Source organism: Salvelinus sp. IW2-2015, linkage group LG15 (genome assembly GCF_002910315.2).
Source record: "Salvelinus sp. IW2-2015 linkage group LG15, ASM291031v2, whole genome shotgun sequence".
Classification (NCBI taxonomy): Eukaryota; Metazoa; Chordata; class Actinopteri; order Salmoniformes; family Salmonidae; genus Salvelinus; species Salvelinus sp. IW2-2015.
Window position 1 is genome coordinate 64,784,253 of NC_036855.1, and position 24,295 is coordinate 64,808,547.

Consider the following 24,295-nt stretch of genomic DNA (forward strand, 5'->3'; position numbering starts at 1 on the left):
GGGATGATGTCAAAAGTTTGCCTCTGTTTCTCTTTTTACATTTCTAATGGGAAAGCCATACATTTTTAATTATGCTTAGTGCTGGCAGCTTTGAGATTAATGCATGCAAAGGTGGTGAAATCATCAGAATTGATATTGCCTTGGAGAACATTTAACAAGATCAGGCATTTCATTCAAATGGTTTTAAAAAAGTTAATGACGTATCAGTAGTGAAGGACCATACCATTAGCTATTCTTCTCTCGATATCTTTTTCCTGCTAACTGCAACTTGGCCGCATTTTGTTAGGGAGATGTTATTTTTTGCTTCCACATCACTGGTTTGACCACAAGGTCGTGCTCACAGCTCACACTTCTTCAGTCAGCTGAAATTCCCTGTGTGTTGCTGCCAATAAATTAGCGCATGCGTACTGCTGCTGGTTGGAAGGAGGAGGAGGCCATCCATTTCATTTACGAGGCCTGTGCGAACTCCGCATAGAGCGAGCGTCCAAACGTCAAATTGGGATATTCTTCTTTTTACGGTAGACAAACTGGATGCTCGAAATAACAGACATCATCTTCATGGCCTGCCGCGTTAAGTTGTAAAGACATCTGGTCGACATAAAGCGATATCTTACGGTGAGTTGTTGTACACTCAAGCAGTGTCTTTATCGCCGTGATGCAGCACACCATCTCAGCACAGGAAAGCTTGAGAATATTTTGAAATATTAGGCGGTTTTGTATTTTTGAACTGAGTTTCTTACCACCGTTATGGCTACATCTATTAGATGTAATTCCAAGTTGTTTTGAATTGTTCAACGGCTCCACCTATTTAACCGGTGCTATTAGTTAGCTACATAATTATTCCTTCGATCAGTCACATTGACTGACTGGTGCCGCGACCAGGAGGGTCAGCCAGTTGATGGAACCAAAGGGTTATTTGACGGGTTGTTTGTGTTTTGGCCGCTGACAGCTCAGCAAAAACGACAACGAAAACAGGAAGTGGGTATGTTATTGTCTGCAAGGAAAAATGTGTCACTGCATGCCTGAATTGTATTGTTAATCGCCTGGCCTCGTGCACAGCTCAATGTAGTTACACTGTTGTGAGTGAATATGGTTCTGTGTTCCAGACTAATATCTGTCAATTTGTTCATTGTTGTGATTTAGGTTTATTGAGGATGTTGTGATAGTCAATCCTCTGTCAACACGTTTTCTAACATTGTTGTCCCTATCATTACAAATGTTGCAATGTAACCCCATGTTATCGCGTGCTGTGGCATGCCTGTCTGAAACCATGTAGCCTCAACTCATTGTTGCCACACTTAGCTACAACCTTGTCTTTGTCATTATGAGCCATAGCGGTAATCAGAAGCTAGAGCATTTGGTTATGTCCAGTTGTTTTGGTTGTCTCTTCTGGTATTAGTTAGGCTGTAAGCTTACATGCCATTGGAAGTATAATATTGTGAATGTGACAGRGCACCATAATATTGTTGTACTTGGCATGATGTGCTGTCAGTTATGTTTAAAGAAGCAGGTGTCAAAAGCCTATAATGAATGCAGTGTTAAATATTTTGTTTTACTTTTCAGGGGTCGTGGATGGTAACATGTCACATGAACAATTTTGGCATCATAGAGGAGTAATAAACAAAATCACTTCTCTGCCTAACAAATGCCCCATCTTCACTATCTGGTTATTAAGTGCAAAGTGTAATGTAGCAGATACTGTAGCTTTGGGTTTTCCATTAAAGAAAAATCTGTAATCAAGATGGCGGGAGGAGTTGATCCTGGAAACCAGACTGCAACATGTTTGGGCTCTGTATGTTGTCTGAGCTAGGCCTTCTGCTGCCTTGTTGGGTTGTCCAACTGGCACATGGAGGCTGAGTGAGTGGTTGCATCCCAATTACCCCAAAGTTTGCTCTTGTGCACTCAAGGTAAGTGAGCAAGTATGCACTTAGGGCATAAGGGTAGGCTATAGAATTGGTATGCAGTAATTGAAGACAGGGCTGTTCTCATCTCTATCTGTAAAGGCAAGCAGACCATCTACTGATACCCTGATGAAGGCAGTTGTCAAAAGGCACTGTTTAAGAAGTTTGCAAGCAAACTTCCATTTTGCTACCCAGAGTTGCTGAATAGATAGGTTAGCTGACAACGTCATGAAAATGATGTGCACTCTTCCATGGGGCAGAAGTCGGCGTGTTGTGATTCTGGATGGCCAGATTGTCATTCTTGCAAGCAAACTACCATTTGGGAATTGTAAGTGGCTCATTTCATCTTTATTGATACCATGTCTTGTTTTGAGGTGTTTTAACTCATTTTATGTCAGTGCTAATATGGTCGAAATTCACTAGCTAGCTAACCAGCAACTGTAACAATGTATTTGAGAGACAAGGCTCATGGTGTAATTTTATTTTATAAACCTTGGACACAATATACACGTTGTCCACAATCTAAGCCAACGCTGTCTGTTTGGCACACTCCTCGGTTTTGTTCCAAAACAACCAACCGGTCTATCTTTCGCTTTGTTCCAGTATTCATGCACCATGGTTATCTAGTGAGATAGCGACAGACCCCATCTACTGAGGCAGACCCATGCAGGTACGGAATGCATGACCACACCAAACCACCAATACACCTTCCTCTGCTCTTTGTTAATAGCTCACTCTGCAGTATTGATCGACTGATGGATTGATTGACTGATGGTAGATTGCATTAGCCACTGAGCAGGGCAGGCTGAAGAAGATGATGTGTCAGCTGTAGCTCATTTCTGCTCTCCCTTGTCTCTATGAAGTATTTAGTATTTCAGCTTACACACTCAGCAGGAAGGGAGGTGATGGCTGCTCTGTCTGCTGTACACTCATTAGACATCTTAAGCCTGTCCAACAGGGCAAGGACCCTGACTTTTAAACAGTTGCCACCTTCTATTTCTTTCTTTCTCCTCCCAAATGTTTTTTTTTTTTCTCTCTGGAATGCATGTTGGTTTTCATTTGTAGATTTGTGTAGTCCTCAATTGAAAATGGCATTAAGATGATCTGGTGGGCACTAGACTAGCGTACCTAGATGTTCCTGTTTTTATTTGCTTTTACCTCCATCATCCTCAGTCAGTTTAAGTTGGCTTGGCATAGTTGTTTTTAGAGGAGAAATGTAGTTTTGATGTTAATGAGTTGGTTAGTTGTGTGTGTGTCTGAGCGGTGCCTGTGCGGGTTGTTAGAGGCTGGGAAGGAAAGAAATTGCCGCACACCCCCGGCTGTCTCGTTCAACAAGGCACTTCAGGGGCATGCATTTGAGTTACATTCTGTTTCTTGAATATCTAGCAGTAAGATGGCGAGAGAAGTAGCCTAGGCCTAGATGGTGTTTGTTGACATGCACTCTGACCCCTGGCTTCTGTATGTGGTGGATCATGCTAGGATCAGTTTAAGTTATCCAATCAGAACGATGTCATACTAACATAACACGTTTTCGTAGCACCACCATAAGTGTACTGCACTGCACTAATTATTTGTGTGGCCTTGTAGCCATTCAGCTTCATATTATTCTATGTCATTAAAACAACCCTGTCACTGTGGTCTCTATATGTAACATGGGAGTAGAGGTGGCAGAGAGCCATATTAGCCCTGCTCTCTCTTTTCCTCTGTTGCTCCTATGTCTCCTTCTCTGTCCAGCAGCTGTGGAAGGAAGGAGCAGTGTTGTGTTGGGGCCCACAGGGAGGGCGAGACCCCTCCGGCCCTGCCTACCGCCCAGCAGAATGGGGGCATTGTGGTGGAGCTCTGAGGCACAAACACAGTGGGTGAGCATCTCCATCTGGGCAGCGGCTGGCCAGGCAGGCTGCTCCTTGAGAGGGGCATGTATTTCCTGCTACTGGGCCTGCTGGACAGCCACAGGGATCCTCACACTTCTAAGGAGAGCACAGCTGCTGGCCTGACACAAACACACTGATACCCAGTGAGACACTCACTCCTTGCTGAGAATCATTTTACACCAATCTGACCCAAAATCCAGATTAGAATAACTGCCTAAGGTGCTATTTGTGTGATTGAGTGTTTGCGTTGGTGTGTAAAAGCACACATCTTCTTTACTTCTATAAAAGGTTCTACACAGATTTTGGTAGAATGTGGTTATCGTTTTAACACACACACAGGTTTACTGACTAAGAATCACATTCACACCACTACTTTCAGTAACTGTTGCCTTCCCAGGTCAACCGCAGTGTGTGTCACCGAGAAGGGTGACATTGTTAACTTGACAAGCCGACAGCAGCGCTGCCTGCCATGTCTGAGACCTGCTGCAACCCAAAKCTTTTTTTATCTCAGTAATCACTCTCAACAGGAAGTGATGCTTTAAAGACAGCACCGAGAGACATTCCACAGCTCAATATAGTAGACACAGATTTATAGGAGAGGTGATTGAAGCTCAGTCACTGAATGCCTTACTTACTCCTATGTTTTCAACCTCTTTTAGAACACCATTGCACAACCCCCTGTTGTGTGAACGGTCAGGTGGCCATGGTTAATTATTCAAATGTTGGGCTTTGGAAGGCATCAGTCAGGGTTTTGTGTTTGTGGGAGCTGATTTGAATTAATGAGCAAAAGATAAATGTTGCGCCGATGGGAACAGAAGGTCACTTCCTCCTCCAGACTGAGCCATGCAGAAGAGCTCACATCAAGACACTGTTACATATTTGACTGGCTGTGGCTGGCTAACCTGACTGGCTGTGGCTGACTGGCTGTGGCTGACTGGCTGTGGCTGACTGGCTGTGGCTGGCTAACCTGACTGGCTGTGGCTGGCTAACCTGACTGGCTGTGGCTGACTAACCCTGACTGGCTGTGGCTGACTGGCTGTGGCTGACTGGCTGGCTGTGGCTGGCCTAACCTGACTGGCTGTGGCTGGCTAACCTGACTGGCTGTGGCTGGCTAACCTGACTGGCTGTGGCTGACCTAACCTGACTGGCTGTGGCTGAACTAACCTGACTGGCTGTGGCTGAACTAACCTGACTGGCTGTGGCTGCTAACCTGACTGGCTTGTGGCTGGCTAACCTGACTGGCTGTGGCTGGCTAACCTGACTGGCTGTGGCTGGCTAACCTGACTGGCTGTGGCTGGCTAACCTGACTGGCTGTGGCTGGCTAACCACTGACTGGCTGTGGCTGGCTAACCTGACTGGCTTTTGTGGCTGGCACTAACCCTGACTGGGCTGTGGCTGACTGGCTGTGGCTGACTGGCTGTGGCTGACTGGCTGTGGCTGGCTAACCTGACTGGCTGTGGCGACTCACCTGACTGGCTGTGGGCTGGCTACCTGACTGGCTGTGGCTGGCTAACCTGACTGGCTTGTGGCTTGGCTAACCTGACTGGCTGTGGCTGGCTAACCTGACTGGCTGTGGCTGGCTAACCTGACTGGCTGTGGCTGACTAACCTGACTGGCTGTGGCTGGCTAACCTGACTGGCTGTGGCTGGCTAACCTGACTGGCTGTGGCTGGCTAACCTGACTGGCTGTGGCTGACTAACCTGACTTGCTGTGGCTGGCTAACCTGACTGGCTGTTAAATTGATGGTGGATGACGGACTGACCGTTGTTTGGCATCATAGACTCTGATCATGGCATTTGATCTGGGAGTGGGCATATCATAGAAATGTCATGTCAGTAGCTAGGCCTAGCCTGCACGTCAGCCATATTGAGGGGCTTTGCCTGTTTGGCCTATTTCTTTTGGGGATGTGGTATTAATATGTGACCCTCATTGTCTTGTCCACACAGGGCTGAGGTTGTGCTGGCCCTGTGGTCACCTAGTTAGCCGGAAGTGTTGTGAAGAGATGTATGCTGCTTGCCTGTCCTGTATTTTAGCCTGTGGTTTCCCTGCTTTCCCCGCACTTCCCTAGGAGCAGCTCTATTGTAGATGCCTAACTTTGGATTTTGAGACCTCAATGAAAGGGAGAGAAAATTATGTTGGTTGATATGTAACTGATAGGGCCGTGGGGGGTAGACTCATATAGCCTAACTATACTGTTGTTGAGACTGACCTGTTTGTATGGAACATGGGATAAGTCCTAGATGATACATCTGTCTCAGTGGGGAAGCKATCTACTTTCATCTGCTGTTTGATGGAATTTAGGCCAACTTGTACAAGCTAACTTCAAATAACAACCAGCATCAAAGTCAGGAATTCTCAACAATGGATCAGTAGACACTTACAAGTGTCTAGATTTATGAACTCTTAACAGTTTTACCTGACACCCTCTTTGAGCTCTTTGATAATTATGCAGGTTATAGGCTAGGTTTACTTCCTGAAAGCAGATTTCAATGATTTTATCAGCTTGCAAGTCACCTCTGAACTTGATGTAGCACGTTTGACTCAGCAGCAGTTCAATCAGGCCCAAGGCAGCCCTCATCCAAGGGCTAGCTGGCCAATCAGGATGTACCAAGACAAGAGCTCAGACATGAGAACGGTTTCTGGAAAACGAGAGGAACTTGCATCAGCTATTGATTGATAGTAAAGGAGGATGATTGCTCTGGTAGTCTGAGCATGCTTAGTGATGTGCTTGTCTGCAGTATCTATCTTTCAGACTACTCTGCTATGGTGGGGGGCTGGTCATGTTCTTTGTGAAAGCCTTCCACTGTACAGCCATGTTGTGTTATCACCCTTATTACTAAGACAAGCAGCACTAGTTTAATTCTCTCAAAGCTCTCCAGTCCTTGACTGGGGTACTGAGTGTCAACTAGCAGTGTCATTAACACTGCATAAATAGCTATAATTACTATTTGCAGTAATTGTTACTACTTCACACTCAACTCCTGGAACGTCTTCAATTTTGAGTATGCCAATTCAGTTTCCTGTGTCTAAGATAGTCAACTCATTTCCTGAAGCTACTGTCAGACACTGCTCTTGTAGTGGTTTATGTATGTTATTGGACACGCCACCTAGCTGGGATGGAGAGCTGATGTCCAGTCTGAACAGTGCTGCGCTGCTCTTTACACACACATCATTCTGCTGACAGGCTGCCTAGCTGCTGCATCTCTCCAGGCCTTTGRGTTACTATATCAGGGTCAGCTTTGGGGGAAATAAACCCCTGCCATCGCTAGTTCCTCCCCAACCAACTCCTCTGAGCCTCTGGGGAATGTTATGTACCAGACAATCAGTCTGCATGTTCTGACCCTGTTAGGTGTTGGTTGGTTTGTTTTGCAGCATTAACCTCATTGTGGTGAGGCAGGGACTCGGGTAGAGTTTGGGTGAGTATTAAAGCTCAGACGCACTGGTAGGATTGTCAAACGTTTACCTGCCGACAGTACTTAGCACCTCTGAACAGTGTCGGCGGTCAATCCCTTTTTTGTGTTCACACAGCAAAGACCTTGGAATTCGTCAGCCACTCAGCCTTGTTTAAATACTCTAAACCAGAAGGTTGCAGTAGCGTTGTTTGGCAATGCCTATCCGTGTTTATGGTCTAGATTCCAAGCTATCTGCGCTAATGTTGCTTTTTTTTTCTCCATAATCCCATACTGCCACTGCCAGCCCATAGGCGAATGTTTAGATAACTAGCTAATGTTAGCATATTCACTAGCTAGCACAACAGTGCAGTGTCCGTAGCTAGCTAACACGGGCAGACGTTTTTAATAGAAACTAGCTAATCCATTGTGATTTGATTATGTCAATACTAGCTACAGTGGTTAGCTAGCTTGGAGGAAGTAGATAGTGTTTTGTGCATTGCGTCTGTGCACTTAGCTAGCTACCGTCCTATGGCCTACATTGCATATTAAGTGTGACTGGCTCATCTGTAGATGTACGGTGAAAATGCCCTTTTTTAAATTAATTAATTWAATTTTGGCTTTCCATGTGGAGTTTGAGCCAATCAAAGAGCACAAACGTCAAGTTGTTAGCCACTGACGAGCATTACGATCCTAAAAGTAGAATCCGTAGGTTCGTTGCTATCGGGTCGGCACGCAGCAGGTGGTACCACTTTTGTTCTAGCAAGAGAAGAAATGGCCTCCTAGTGTCATAAGTACCAATCGGCAGTGAGATTTTGTGTTTAAATGCTTCAGGAGTAGCTCCTGCCTTCATGTAGCTTAGTTGAATGGTTTCAGATGGAACAGTGCATTAGAGGTCCTCACAGTGGGATGTACCCAGATCCCTTTCACCTATGGATCAATATTGTGATTTAGGGTTATCCTAAATGAATCCTACATTTGTGTAGGCTAGGGTTACCAGCACCCTAACCTCTGCCATGCGATGCTACTCTTTGCTCCCGCTCCATGGCTCATGTTTCCCTGGACTTTGACATCTGCTGGGCCTGACCTGGCTGGGGTGTTATCGTTTGTCCAAACAGTTAAATGTTTTGCCATGAAAACTAGTTTCTATTCAGGTAGGAGCCCATCCCGTTTTGTTCCGTTTGTTTATGTTTGAAAAGAGGGGAGAGAGTAGTAGAGATATATGACTTTTGCCTCATAACACTCACTTCTGTCATCATGAAGTGCTTTGAGAAACTATTCAAGGATCATATCACCGCCACCCTACCTGTCACCCTCGACCCATTTCAATTTGCTTACCGCCCCAATAGGTCCACAGATGATGCAATCGCCATTACATTAGATTGTGTGTATTAGGTTTTGTTGTGGAATTGTTGATATTACCTGGTAGATGCTGCGGCACTGTCGGATCTAGAAGCATAAGCATTTCGCTACACTCYCAATAACATCTGCTAACCATGTGTATGTGACTAATTTGATCTAACCGCAATGCTTTGTCTTGAGCTGTCATGCATTGCAAAGCACATAGCTAACAACAGTCTAGCTATGGTTCCATCATAGACATGGAAATGCCAATGGCCTGTATTTATGTTGAGTTTAAGTCTGGACCAGTGTTTGTGCATGAGGTTATCTTCACCCACAGTATGTGAGGCTATTGTTCAGTCATAAACAACAAGTTGGCCTTGTCTCTATGCTCTCTGCTCCACAGGGCTCCCTGCAACTGCTGCCTCTGCAAGCATTTGCAGTTTACTTTGCAGAAATCCTCTCTAAGCATCTCTCACTAGGCCTATGATCTCATAGATTTTCAGGCACACACACCTCTTATCTCTGACGGCCTCTTTTTATGCAGGTCAGACAAAAAGAGGCCTCTTGGTGCAGCACACACTCCATTTCTCAGCCTATCAGGGGACTCTCTCATGTAACCTATCCCTCTTCTCTCTGCACACTCCTCTTAATGGGATCAATTCTGCCTGCCACTCTAGTCACTTTATAATGCAGTCAGTGGACGTAGGATAAGATGGCTTTAATTTTACCACTGTTGGACATGTTTTAAGTTTTCTCCAACCCTTCGTGTCTTCACACCCTTGAGCATTGAGACATCTGCGAGATTCTAATGAAGACTTGTCCACACGTTGCTTGGCGTCTTGGCACCTATGTGAGAGAGGGAGACAGCATGCAGCCCTGTGTGGTATAATAATGTCATTGAGAGAAGGATTCTTTATATCAGTAATGATGAATGGTTTGCCTCTGAGATGAGCTCTAAACAGCTCCGCTCATACAAAGTCGTTAAGAAAATAACTGAATATAAAAGTATATGATGCCAGCGTGTCTGTTCTGGCTACATCTTTTGTGTGTGTCTTTCTGGCTGTGTGACAGTATGTTGAGTGTGATCTGACTTGATGTGGGCTGTGTGAATCTAGGCCATATGTAGAGACTAGAGGTGCTATAACACACTTCAGCACACTGTCCTGACCTGGAGCTCGAGGACTTGCAGTCTTGCACTCACTAAACCCTAATGTCTGCACCATATGACCATTTTCATTTCCCTGTCAAGAATTCGTTGCCTTCATTACAATGAAGGCTGTTTATTTATTCTGCTTTTCATTTGTTGAATATCTTTATTGACATAATCTCTTTCTGTGAGACAAAGATAATATCAGAAGATATTCATGAATTGTAGCCTACCACAATTGCCTTTTTTGGTCTCATCAGGGGCCTAGCCTATATCTTTAGAGGATGTATGAGGAAGAGAATTCAATTCCACTCTCTGTGTGAGCTTGCATGTGAGTCTCTGTGGAGGGTGCTAATGTAAGTCTGTGTTTTATTATTCACAGGCTAGCTGTGTGTGTGATTATTCGCAGTGCTGGCTGGTGTACAGTAGAGTCTGATGGCRGCGGGGTGTGGCTCCATTATTCATGTTTAGTGTCCAAGTGAAACAACTCCCATGGGACCAGTACGGAAAAGTAGAACAATGTATGCACTCACTACCTGAAGCCTTTACCACAGCAGCACGGGACAGCCCTTCACCCCACAACCTCTCTTCTCTGTACGTCTTCCTCACTTCCTCTGTTCTCTCCTCTGTATTTCCTGTCACTCTTCTTCCCTCACTCTCCCCTGCCACAGTCTGTCAGTTGGAGATGAGTGATTTGCGTTGTTGTACCAGGACCCTGCTCTGCTGAACCCTCTCATTGCTGTGTGTGATGAGGCTCTTTGTCACCTATTACTCTGGCTTCTCCTGTAGATGGAGTGGGGAGCTGTGCAGTGCAATGAGGCACGTTGACTGAGGCAGGCAGACTGCAGCAGTGTCTTAAACACACAGAGAAGCAGTCTATTTGGCTGCTAGTGCCGGTAACCTGCTGTCAGGACTGAGCACAGTCATTTCTCTCTCACTCGCTCACACTCTCACTCACTCTCACACGGTCTCAGCCTCCCAAATCCGCTTTCATGGTTCAAGCTCCTTCTGCCTCTATTTGTCTCTGTTCAAGGGACTCCTTCATCACTCCAATCCACTCCTCCCCTCTGCCTCCATGCTGCTTGACAACTAGGGGTTCTACCCCCCCCTCCCTCTTTTTTCTAGCTGTCTGCTCACCTTCCCCAGAATTTCCTTTGTGGCATCTCTGACATCCTGTGGGTGGAGAGAATCCCCTCATACGTATGTACACACACACACACACACCTAATGTATGCAATTATGAAAGTGAATGCAGTCTCACTTTGCCTGGATATGCAGATGCTATAAATAGCATGAGATTACCAAATTGCCTGCTGTGCTGAGATTGAGACCACAGCTACTAGAGCTGCTGTGGCTCTGCTGCTAACAGCAGTTTCTGAAGGGAAGGGGATTCTTGCTGCCTTTCACCTTCTATTACTATGCTGTCAAAATAGGCAACACATTCACTCAGATCAACACCCTCCATGTCTTCTGCATGACATACTGTACTATACTCAAGTGCGTACTGCTGCCTTCCTGTCTTTCATGTGAGACTTTCTGACACACTCACTCTACACCATGTTTTTCTACAAATGGAAAAGAGGATGGGTAATTTATTAGGGACGGGGGGATTGATATACAGTTGCACATCACAATGTTGGATTATATTGATAGTTTGACTCCAAGTGTGTGTGTACAGTTGATGTCGAAGTTTACATACACCTTAGCCAAATACATTTAAACTCAGATTCTCACAATTCCTGACATTTTATCCTAGTAAAAATTCCCTCTCTTAGGTCAGTTAGGATCACCACTTTATTTTAAGAATGTGAAATGTCAGAATAATAGTAGAGAGAATGATTTATTTCAGCTTTTATTTCTTTCATCACATTCCCAGTGGGTCAGAAGTTTACATATACTCAATTAGTATTTGGTAGCATTGCCTTTTAAATTGTTTAACTTGGGTCAAATGTTTCGGGTAGCCTTCCACAAGCTTCCCACAATAAGTTGGGTGAATTTTGGCCCATTCCTCCTGACAGAGCTGGTGTAACTGAGTCAGGTTTGTAGGCCTCCTTGCTCACACATGCTTTTTCAGTTCTGCCCACAAATGTTCTATAGGTTTGAGGTCAGGGCTTTGTGATGGCCACTCCAATAGCTTGACTTAGTCCTTAAGCCATTTTGCCACAACTTTGGAAGTATGCTTGGGGTCATTGTCCATTTGGAAGACCCATTTGCGACCAAGCTTTAGCTTCCTGACTGATGTTGCTTCAATATATCCACATAATTTTCTTTCCTCATGATGCCATCTATTTTGTGAAGTGCACCAGTCCCTCCTGCAGCAACGCACACCCACAACATGATGCTGCCACCCCCGTGCTTCACGGTTGGGATGGTGTTCTTCGGCTTGCAAGCAACCCCCTTTTTCCTCCAAACATAACGATGGTCATTATGACCAAACAGTTCTATTTTTGTTTCATCAGACCAGAGGACATTTCTCCAAAAAGTACGATCTTTGTCCCCAAGTACAGTTGCAAACCTTCACAAGGTCCTTTGCTGCTGTTCTGGGATTGATATTCCCTTTCGCACCAAAGTACGTTCATCTCTAGGAGACAGAACGCGTCTCCATCCTGAGCGGTATGACAGCTGCGTGGTTCCATGGTGTTTATACTTGCGTATTATTGTTTGTACAGATGAACGTGGTACCTTCAGTTGTTTGGAAATTGCTCCCAAGGATGAACCAGCCTTGTGGAGGTCTACAATTTTTTTTTTATGAGGTCTTGGCTGATTTCTTTTGATTTTACCATGATGTCAAGCAAAGAGGCACTGAGTTTGAAGGTATGTCTTGAAATGTATCCACAGGTACACCTGCAATTGACTCAAATGATGTCAATTAGCCTATCAGAAGCTTCTAAAGCCATGACATCATTTTCTGGAATTTTCCAAGCTGTTTAAAAGCACAGTCAACTTAGTGTATGTAAACTTCTGACCCACTGGAATTGTGATACAGTGAAATAATCTGTCTGTAAACAATTGTTGGAAAAATGACTTGTCATGCACAAAGTAGATGTCCAAACCGACTTGCCAAAACTATAGTTTGTTAACAAGAAAGAGTGGTTGAAAAACGAGTTTTAATGACTCCAACCTAAGTGTATGTTAACTTCAACTGTATAAAATATATATTTGATTTTTTTCGCTAGGTAAAGTTAGTCGGCTGTACCTCCTCAAACTATGTGTTGAATCCTGTAGCTTGTTCTCCATATTATTTTAAAATGGGGAACCAACATCTTTTTAGCACTTGTATTTCCATGACAGATCAAAACGTTGTATCTGGTTTCTCTGCAGCAGTGAGCAATATGTTTGGATATCAAATCGCACTATTTAATTGCAAAACATATCGTATCGACTCTGTTCGTCTTGAACAGAGGAATCCAGATCTAGGCTGATCACTTCACTCAAATATAATCATTCTCTTCTCACTGTTGCACTTGTTCCACTTTTTAGCTTTGTGTATTCCCCACAATCAAAGGCTTGTGTATTCTATTTTTGGATGGAAACTAACCCAATTGTTAGTATATTGTGTCCCTTGTGGTGCCTTTTTATGTAGATGTTGACAAACACCTAGCCCGAGGGAAGCTCGCCAGCACTGAATGGTGTAATGGGGACAGCATTTAAAACACTATTTTGCCAGAGAAATTGCCATGTGAGATATTCGGAGTCACCTGTCTGTCTTCTCTGTGGTAGGGGTGCTGACCTGGTCCTGTCGTGGAAGTGCCATGTGACTCATGAGCCCACGTTGTGCCATTTGTCTGTTCTCTCTGCTCTGCAGTGCTGCTGGGGCACCGGSACACAGGATTAGGGCAGACAGATGAAAAGAACAGAAGGGCTTTTTAGACTCAGGGAGCCAGGCTGCTCTATCTCAGGGCACATCGTGTCTCACTGCGCTAGCACTAATTGTAGCCCACTTCCTGGTTCCTGCTGCTAGGGACTGTAGGAGAGCGGCAGCAGACAACACCGTGACAGCTGGGCCTTGTCTGACTTCAGCAATTTAGCCGCCAGATACAGTCTGTCTGAGCCCTACTTTAGAACCGCCAACACTCCAAACAGAGCACAATACCTCAAACTTCCACTCTGCAGGGGAGGGTCCATGTTCAGTTCTCCTCACTCAGTTAGGCTAAGGCTAGTAGAAAGTAGATGCTGTGAGGACACAAGTCATGACACTAGACTTACTGTGCTTTTCACCATAGGATTGTTTACACTATGCCTCTGTGCAAAGAGACTAATGATATCTCACTTGTGTGCATAGCACTTGTGACTTCCATACTCTATGCAATGACATCATGTTTCATAGAACATAGGTTTAACTATCTTGTGATTTTTGTTGTGGTTAGGCTAATCAATAGAAACTAAACATTTGAGTCATTGGTTGTGCACTTGTCTCGTCTACATCGGACCACTCCACTGAGCTGTGAATGTGTGTACTGTAGTGTGAGCTGTTGCTCTGTATTTACATAGTTAGTATGTCACATTTCCATATTTCTCCCCATACCTTTCTTTGCTGCCAGTAAACTCTACAATAGCAACTCTGTGCTACAGGCCCAGCACACACCAACACACCTGCAACCTCTGAGCCTACCATGAAACTCCTCCCAACATAACATCAACATGTCACCAAATAATTGATTAAAACACACTGTTTTGCAAGAATTTCTACAGTAGCCTCAACAGCACCCTCTATGGTAGCACCATGGTGTAGCTGGAGGTCAGCTATTTTCTGTCCTCTGGGTACATTGACTTAAAAAACAACTAGTAGGCTCATGGTTCTCATCCCCTTCCGTAGAATTTCACAGTAATTATGATGACTTTAGGAAGTCGTCCAGCCACTCAGACCCCTTGCAGTATGAATTAACATCTTGTCCATCCAATCAAAGGATCAGAGAATGAATCTAGTACTGCAAGCATAAGCTATAGCTATCTAGCACTACAGTGCGTAAATTGTGGGCAGTAGTTCATTAATTTAAGCTACTCAACAACCAGAGAAGAATGCTATTTATGTTCGCTAGCTGGTTATTTTTATTTATTTTTATTTTTATTTTACCGTTATTTTACCAGGTAAGTTGACTGAGAACACGTTCTCATTTGCAGCAACAACCTGGGGAATAGTTACAGGGGAGAGGAGGGGGATGAATGAGCCAATTGTAAACTGGGGATTATTAGGTGACCGTGATGGTTGAGGGCCAGATTGGGAATTTAGCCAGGACACCGGGGTTAACACCCCTACTCTTACGATAAGTGCCATGGGATCTTTAATGACCTCAGAGAGTCAGGACACCCGTTTAACGTCCCATCCGAAAGACGGCACCCTACACAGAGCAGTGTCCCCAATCACTGCCCTGGGGCATTGGGATCTTTGTTTAGACCAGAGGAAAGAGTGCCTCCTACTGGCCCTCCAACACCACTTCCAGCAGCACCTGGTCTCCCATCCAGGGACTGACCAGGACCAACCCTGCTTAGCTTCAGAAGCAAGCCAGCAGTGGTATGCAGGGTGGTATGCTGCTGGCAATAATAGCCCGGTTAAGGCTATCCAACACAGCAACTCTTCCAAGTGAGGCCAAGGTAAGCTTTCGGTTTTATTTTTTGCCACCGGGGCCTGCCCTTGTAACTGCTTGTAGTACACTGTACTGTGTGATTGGTCTGTGGGATTACTAACACGTAAGTTCTATTTGGTTGACTATAAAGTTAATATGGTTACAACTAGGGCTGGGATGATATCAGTTTTGATATCATTAGTATTGTGGCAAGGAAACTAAGTGGATTTAACTTCTTTAGGGAAACATTGTCATCCAAAGTCATTTTCCAACCTATAACACACTATTTTACAAACAGCAGGTTTTTAAAGGACCAAAGAATTTGGTCTMCTTAGTGTGTAGTTTTTTTTGCCATGGATAAAAAWWWTMSKWWKCSYWTWAAWWWWWWTWWTWWAWAATAATAAAAATAAATAAAAATTAGGCTGTGTAGCAGTTTTGTTATGGTATGACGGTTTGGCTTGGAGAAGTATTTGTGCCAGGTCACAAACTGCTGTTGTTTTGTGCTCTGAAGGCTACAAGCGAAGGTGAAAGGAGGAATTATACAGTACAACGCGCATAGTAATGATGCTGTATTTGGCTGCTGTGAAAGTGAACTGTGTGTGACAGTAATCAGGGGTGTATTCAATTCTGTTGCAAAATATTTCTTAAATGGAAACAAACGGAATTAAATTGGGAGGGACCTAACTGAATTTGTCCAATAAACTTGTTTTTGTTTCATTTTGCAACTGTTTCGACTGACTACACCCCATATCAGCTAGATGCAGGCAAGAGTGTTCAAGGCGGTATTGAATGTGTCAATGTCTCCTCACCTTGATTACTCCAATTTTGTCTCTTGACCTGTMCACCTATGTTATGAACTTTCATTTGTAGGCTACGTTGTAGCAACCTCATGATGGGTAAAGGGCAAATTTAGATGATCATTTAGTAACCTAAACCTATTGATATTACATTGATATGGAATATGAAGGACAGTCAGCCAATATGCTTTAATAGAAATAAGGCCATGCTCAGTAAAAAAAGAAGTCCTTCCTAATCTAGAACGGCACCGACCACCACTGCCAGACACTCCGGTCATGTAAGATAGTTGAGTTCTGAAATGTGAACTCACCTCTGTGCACCATCCATTTCTACCTGGAGCAACCTGTCATGCATATGCTGTTGAGAAACATCAGCTTACTACTCAGAATTTTCACGATGTGGCACATATCAACACTCTTTGTCTCTCACTGGCATAGTTGTTACATACTGTAGGCATAATCATGATTGTGTGGTTGTTTTTGAAAGTGTGAATTACTGTTCACTTCCGACCAGCTGCAGGCATGGAGACTTCAGCCAGCACAGGAAAACAATCCGTAGCAATAAGATTTGATTTGATTTGATTAGCACGCTGACTGCACAAGCAGAATGATCTCTCTCCACCTGAAGAAGACTTCACATGTAGCCAAAGCAATGCTATCCATCTGGGGAGGCTCTTCTGGCAAACAAATCAAATTTTATTTCTCACATACACATGTTTAGCAGATGTTAATGCGAGTGTAGTGAAATGCTTGTGCTTCTAGTTCCGACAATGCAGTAATAACCAACGAGTAATCTAACCTAAAAATTTCACAACTACCTTATACACACAAGTGTAAAGGGATGAAGAATATGTACATAAAAATATATGAATGAGTGATGGTACAGAATGGCATAGGCAAGATGCAGTAGATGGTATAGAGTATAGTATATACATATGAGATGAGTAATGTATGTAAACATTAAATGAAGTGGCATTGTTTAAAGTGGCTAGTGATACATTTATTACATCAATTTTTCCATTATTAAAGTGGCTGGAGTTGAGTCAGTATGTTGGCAGCAGCCACTCCAATGTTAGTGATGGCTGTTTAACAGTCTGATGGCCTTGAGATAGAAGCTGTTTTTCAGTCTCTCGGTCCCTGCTTTGATGCACCTGTACTGACCTCGCTTTCTGGATGATAGCGGGGTGAACAGGCAGTGGCTCGGGTGGTTGTTTTCCTTGATGATCTTTATGGCCTTCCTGTGACARCGGGTGGTGTYGGTGTCCTGGAGGACAGGTAGATTGCACCCGGTGATGCGTTGTGCAGACCTCACTACACTCTGGAGAGTCTTAAGGTTGTGGGCGGAGCAGTTGCCGTACCAGGCGGTGATACAGCCCGACAGGATACTCTCGATTGTGCATCTGTAAAAGTTTGTGTGCTTTTGGTGACGAGCCGAGTTTCATCAGCCTCCTGAGGTTGAAGAGGCGCTGCTGCGCCTTCTTCACCACGCTGTCTGTGTGGGTGGACCAATTCAGTTTGTCCGTGATGTGTACGCAGAGGAACTTAACTTTCTACCTACTCCACTACTGTCCCGTCGATGTGGATAGGGTGGTGCTCCCTCTGCTGTTTCCTGAAGTCCACGATCATCTCCTTTGTTTTGTTGACGTTGAGTGTGAGGTTATTTTCCTGACACCACACTCCGAGGGCCCTCACCTCCTTCCTGTAGGCCGTCTCGTCGTTGTTGGTAATCAAGCCTACCACTGTAGTGTCGTCTGCAAACTCGATGATTGAGTTGGAGGCGTGCATGGCCACGCAGTCGTGTGTGAACAGGGAGTACAGGAGAGGGCTAAGAACGCACCCTTGTGGGGCCCCAGTGTTGAGGATCAGCTGGGTGGAGATGTTACCTACCCTCACCACCTGGGGGCGGCCCGTCAGGAAGTCCAGTACCCAGATGCACAGGGAGGGGTCGAGACCCAGGGTCTCGAGCTTGATGACGAGTTTGGAGGGTACTATGGTGTTAAATGCTGAGCTGTAGTCGATGAACAGCATTCTCACATAGGTATTCCTCTTGTTCAGATGGGTTAGGGCAGTGTGCAGTGTGGTTGCAATTGTGTCATCTGTGGACCTATTGGGGCGGAAAGCAAATTGGAGTGGGTCTAGGGTGTCAGGTAGGGTGGAGGTGATATGGTCCTTGACTAGTCTCTCAAAGCATTCATGATGACGGAAGTGAGTGCTACGGGGTGGTAGTCGTTTAGCTCAGTTACCTTAGCTTTCTTGGGAACAGGAACATGGTGGCCCTCTTGAAGCATGTGGGAACAGCAGACTGGGATAGGATTGATTGAATATGTCGTAAACACACCAGCCAGCTGGTCTGCGCATGCTCTGAGGACATGGCTTGGGATGCCGTCTGGGCCTGCAGCCTTGCGAGGTTGACACGTTTAAATGTTTTACTCACTTCGGCTGCAGTGAAGGAGAGTCCACAGGTTTTGGTAGCGGGCCGTGTCAGTGGCACTGTATTGTCTTCAAAGCGAGCAAAAAAAGTTATTTAGTCTGTCTGGGAGCAAGACATCCTGGTCCGCGACGGGGCTGGTTTTCTTTTTGTATCCGTGATTGACTGTAGCCCCTGCCACATACCTCTTGTGTCTGAGCCGTTGAATTGCGACTCTACTTTGTCTCTATACTGATGCTTAGCTTGTTTGATTGCCTTGCGGAGGGAATAGCTACACTGTTTGTATTCAGTCATGTTTCCGGTCACCTTGTCCTGGTTAAAGACAGTGGTTCGCGCTTTCAGTTTCGTGCGAATGCTGCCATCAATCCACAGTTTCTGGTTCGGGAATGTTTTAATAGTTGCTGTGGGTACGACATCGCCGATGCACTTGCTATAAACTTGCTCACCGAATCAGCGTATTCGTCATGTTGTTGTTTGACGCAGTGTGGAACATATCCAAATCCACGTGATCGACGCAATCTTGAAGCGTGGAATCTGATTGGTCGGACCTGAGCGCGGAGCTTCCTGTTTTAGTCTCTGTCTGTAGCTGGGAGCAACAAAATGGAGTAGTGGTCAGCTTTTCCAAAGGAGGGCGGGGGAGGGCCTTATATGCGTTGCGGAGTTAGAATAACAATGATCTAGGGTTTTACCAGCCCTGGTAGCACAATCGATATGCTGATAGAATTTAGGGAGTCTTGTTTCAGATGAGCCTTGTTAAAATCCCCAGCCTAATGAATGCAGCCTCAGGATATGTGGTTTCCAGTTTACATAGTCAAATAAACTTCGTTCAGGGCTTGGTCGATGTGTCTGCTTGGGGGAGAATATATGCGGCTGTGATTATAATCGAGGAGAATTCTCTTGGTAGATAATGCGGTCGACATTTGATTGTGAGGAATTTTAAGTCAGGTGAACAGAAGGACTTGAGTTCCGGTATGTTATGATCATACCACGTCTCGTTAATCATAAGGCATACCCCCCCACCCCTCTTCTTACCAGAAAGATGCTTGTTTCTGTCGGCGCGATGCGTGAAGAAACCAGCTGGTTGTACCGACTCCGATAGCGTGTCTCGAGTGAGCCATGTTTCCGTGAAGCAAAGAACGTTAGTCTCTTATGTCTCTCTGGAATGCTACCCTTGCTCGGATTTCATCAACCTTGTTGTCAAGAGACTGGACATTGGCGAGTAGTATGCTCGGGAGCGGTGCGCGATGTGCCCGTCTCCGGAGCCTGACCAGAAGACCGCTTCGTCTGCCCCTTTTACGGCGACGTTGTTTTGGTTCGCCGGCTGGGATCCGATCCATTGTCCTGGGTGGTGGGCAAAACAGAGGAACCGCTTCGGGAAAGTCGTATTCCTGGTCGTAATGATGGTGAGTTGACGTTGCTCTTATATCCAYTAGTTCCTCCCGACTGTATGTAATAAACCCTAAGATTACCTGGGGTACCAATGTAAGAAATAACACGTAAAAAAACTAAATACTGCATAGTTTCCTATATACAGTACCTACTTGCTTAGTGCTTGTTGACTACACATAAGCATGACATGGTAGAAATAATAGATTTGCTGTGGATACTATCGATGTCCGTGTTCATTCAACACTATCTGGCTAGAGAGAAGAGTACTGAGAGGTTTGATGGCTTTCCTTTCAGAAATTTGTTTTTTTTACACTTACTGTAGAGTGGCGTAAAGTTTTTCCACCTAGATGGCTCAGCAGAGCACTGTGCTTGTAAAATGTTTATTTCTGGTTGTCTGTAGTACGGTGTCGCTTTCTCAGCAGTATTTCTTGGCTCTGTGAATGGATTGATGTAGACCTAGTGTGAATGGATTGATGTAGACCTAGTGTGAATGGATTGATGTAGACCTAGTGTGAACGTAGCCTAAATGGAGCACCTAATGACTCATTGAACTCAGCAGAGAAAGGAGTGTTCTGCTATATGAAGAGGTAGTTATCATGGTTGTATAGTGTGTTACATCACTGTGGGTTTCCATGGTAGCGATATCAGCAGGGAGCCTGCGAGAGCTGAAATAATGGAGGGATGAGTGAGTGGGAAAGGAGAAAATTGCGCTCGGAGGTATAGAGTATCACTCACATGGCTGTGTGTGTGTGTAGGCACCTCAGTGAACTAGACTTGCTGAGTGGGTGCTAAGCATCTGTCTTTGACCTCAGTACGTCAGCACTGCTGCTGGAGTTGAGCTCATTTCTCAGACGTAATCCTCCTTCCTACCTTGGTTCAGAAACCTTGCCTGTGTTTCCTCACCGGCTCTGTGTTGAATCATCTCCTTTCACCAGCACTATAGCAGCCATGGATGATATGGCTGTTTCACTCACATACGCTGACTGACACTGAAGTAAGGAGGATATTCAGTCCCTCTTAGAGGACGATGGAAGTAGGCTAGATTAGAGATGCTTATTTATTTTTAGAAACAACAGGTTTTGGCGTGATGCTTTCCCTTTGCACTGACTGACACTAAGAATGGCAAATAGAAAAGTGGGTGGCCTCTGGGTAGACCAGAGCTGCTATATTTGGCTCTGTCAGTTTGCATACAGATCTGCAGCAGTCTGCAATTAGCCAACTTCCTGTTTTAACACAGGATATAGGACTAGCAGTGCTCTGCTGTGCTGTGAGCCATTGATACACCGTAGTGGCTGTATGGATGAGACATGCATAATTGAATGGTTCTAGAACTCTACAGTACATTTATGGAGTTCCGACCCCCCCCACCACCACACCAAGCCATCGGAAAATACGAGTCGGCCACTTCCAATTCCCCCTCACTTTCTGTTCTCGGCTGGTCTGAAGTGAGAGGCAGTGGATGAGGTTGAGGGAGGCAGTGGATGAGGTTGAGGGAGGCAGTGGATGAGGTTGAGGGAGGCAGTGGATGAGGTACTGTACTGGCCCTCCTGTGGTGAATTGACCATGCTGTGTGTGTGCCTTTGTCTGATGCAGCATGAACCGTATGGCCTTGTTGTGTGCCTCCTCTTTTCTCTGGCCTCTCCTCTTTCTCATCCTCAGGGACAGAGCACAGAGACACGCTTCAGGCCCGGCATCGGCTGTGTTCTGCCTGCATACTATATCCTAGATCCAGCCAAAACAGATCATACTGCTCACTACTGTAGCCTAGATGCAGCTGATACTGCTCACTACTGTAGCCTAGATGCAGCTGATACAGACCATACTGCTCTCTTACAGCCCTGCATACTGTAGCCTAGCCTACATACTGCTCTCTCAGAAATGCCTGTCTACTGTAGGTAGAAACACTGTAGGGTAGGCTACCTCCAGCCAATACAGATCATTCAGCTCTCACAGCACAGAGCTTTGCCTGACACAGATGAGCTGAGAAAGTGGTGGGTTTAGCTTTAGCGATCAGAGCAGTGGACAACAAGCAGAGGGAGGCTTCATTTCCTTTGGGAGGATCACATCTCATGCATTCACCTCGCTCAGAAGGTCACCGTGGAGAGGCACAATTATTAGCGCTTAGCTATGCTTATCTGCAAAGTCTGCAAAGCCTATATTTCACTAATTCTAGTACATAGGCTATTATTGCAGTCGATAACAGCACATTAAGCATATTCTYTTGCAGTAGATGAGGTTGTGCCAGTGTTCATGCACCTTGGTTGAAAAACAAGGTAGTGACAGTAGGCTATTTTTCCTCTGCATGTGAAGCTTATTCACAGCGACTGAGTTGACATACAGTAAACTGCAGATTGAAGCTGTTTAACAGAACTAAGCAGAGTAACATTTTGAATCTGGTTCTCTTTTGCTTACTGACCAGACCACATTTGGTTGTCTACCAGGCTGAGCATACATTCTGTTCCATTGTGGTGATAGACTATCTTCTCTTCTGTTGTCCTGCAGCTCTGATGGTACCAGCTGATCAGTGACACCTGCCTGAGGACACCTCACCCGCTGCCCCTCCCTCCCCCACCCCCTTTACCATGTCTGGGATCCAGGTGAGAGGAACACACACCTGCACATGCAAGTAGTGCGAAAGTCAACTGTTTTTTTCACCCCTGCTCGCAATTGCTAATAACCCATCTGACTATAGGTGAAAATCAGAGACCCAATAACATTTTGCGCATATTCTTGATGATGGTTAATAAACTCACAGGTTTGAGACCACAATAGTTCTGCTAATAGCTCTATATTGAAAATACTGTGATTGAAGAGTAACATCTGAGATTAAATTATAAAAAATGTAAATTCATTATTATTTCTACACACTTTCTACATGGTCGTTTACATTTAGACTGGAGTATTTTTTTATTTACTTAAGCTATTAGATTTTTAGATGTTTTATTTGGGGACACTTATAACCACCCACCAGTTGAGAATCACTGCCCTAGAAGACTAAATATATCCTTGCTCACCATAATATTGTCATAAATTCATTCGATAGAATGAATTCTTCAATCTAGTTGACATCGGTAAAGTTCTGTCATCCCTGCTTCTTTTGCGGAGCGAAGACGTTTAGGGACCGGGTGGGGGGATTTATTTTAAACTCAAAACAGAAGATTATATGTGCAAAGTTTGACCCGTTGTAAGGAAATAGAAAGCTATGAAAACGACCCAACATGTTTCTGATAAAATATGCACCCAAGCAGAACTGAAATCTTATGTGGTTGAAATACTATCAGCTTTTATGATTCCAACAAATATACCGCATGTAGAGGTGCCATCTAACTGTGCATTTGCATTCTCTAGATGGAAGAAAGAAATCATATTTCTCCACTCCTGTTCCTGAGTAAAAATGTTGCTTACATTTGGTCTATCATTTTACTGCAAGAAATGCTTAATTCTGCAGGTGTTAATATTAAGGCTATGAGAGGTTATAGTGTCCAGATTTCATTTTCCATTTAACCCATCTGAACAATAGGCTACAGTTCCCTTGATGTGCCATAGGCCTATTTGATGTCCCCAGTCTTGTGACTGTCAAATTTGTACAGAGCCATCACACAGAACACTGCTATCATCCTCTTACCATGTCGCCAATGCTTTCCCAAACATTACTTTTCTGTCCCTCGCTTCTCTTTATTTTCAGCTTTCCATTTCGCAGCTTTTCTCTTACTGAATTAAACTCCCAACCTTCTCTGCCTGTTCCCTAAAGCATTTTGTGATTGGCGTGTAGGCGATTTGACGCGCGTACAGTTGGGCCCTAAAGCTCAGGCTGACAGCCTAAAATAATGAAAGAGAACCAGTGTAGCCTGTTGATATTAGTTGCACAAGAATTATACTTTTTTTTTGTTGAAGGTATTGTTTTCTCTTTATTCAACCCACCCGCCCCTCATCCACACAATATGTCATTACCCTAAACGCGCCTGCAGATACAACCACAGGGACTGCAGGTTATGAGTCAACCCATGCATCACTAATGCACACACGCAGCCTACTTACACACACATTCTAATGTGCCGTGCCCCTTTCAGACGTGTCATATTTCCTGACTGACATTAGTGCTTCTGCTTTTCATCTGCCAGCAGCCGCATGGCATGATTACAACCCCCTTGCATCCCCCATATTCACATTTGCTTATCAACCCAAATTATTTTAATCTTTGGCACACAACAGTACATAACTCTCACATCGCTCCCTCTGTGACGCTCGTCTCTCTTTGACTCCTATCAGGAAATGATTGAGGGATGTGTGTCCCGATAACGATATCAGACATACAGAGCTGTGCGTAGAGCATTGCTTCAGGAATACACCAGGTTATATGAGGATAGTGGCTGCGTCCCACCCTATTCCCTATATAGTGCACTACTTATGACCAGAGCCTCCAGGGAATATGGTGCCATTTTGGACGCACCTTGTGTCACACACA

General features: G+C 44.8%; 1 protein-coding gene across 5 annotated transcripts in view; it reads left to right on the top strand.

Moving 5' to 3' along the window:
* Nucleotides 1–419: 419 nt before the first annotated feature.
* LOC111974519 (tyrosine-protein kinase CSK) overlaps nucleotides 420–24,295 on the top strand; it is a 41,946-nt gene continuing 18,070 nt past the window's right edge. Inside the window, exons 1-4 of one of the 5 annotated variants that reach the window (XM_024002264.2) lie at nucleotides 420–615; nucleotides 1,564–2,571; nucleotides 3,639–3,760; nucleotides 22,333–22,427. In XM_024002264.2, coding sequence (XP_023858032.1) covers nucleotides 22,413–22,427 — 15 coding nt within the window. In that variant the 5' untranslated portion in view covers nucleotides 420–615; nucleotides 1,564–2,571; nucleotides 3,639–3,760; nucleotides 22,333–22,412. Of the gene's footprint in view, nucleotides 616–1,563; nucleotides 2,572–3,638; nucleotides 3,761–19,476; nucleotides 19,845–22,332; nucleotides 22,428–24,295 lie in introns of those variants that run through there. The other 4 variants (XM_024002265.2, XM_070447333.1, XM_024002262.2 and 1 more) reach the window with 4 other exon arrangements.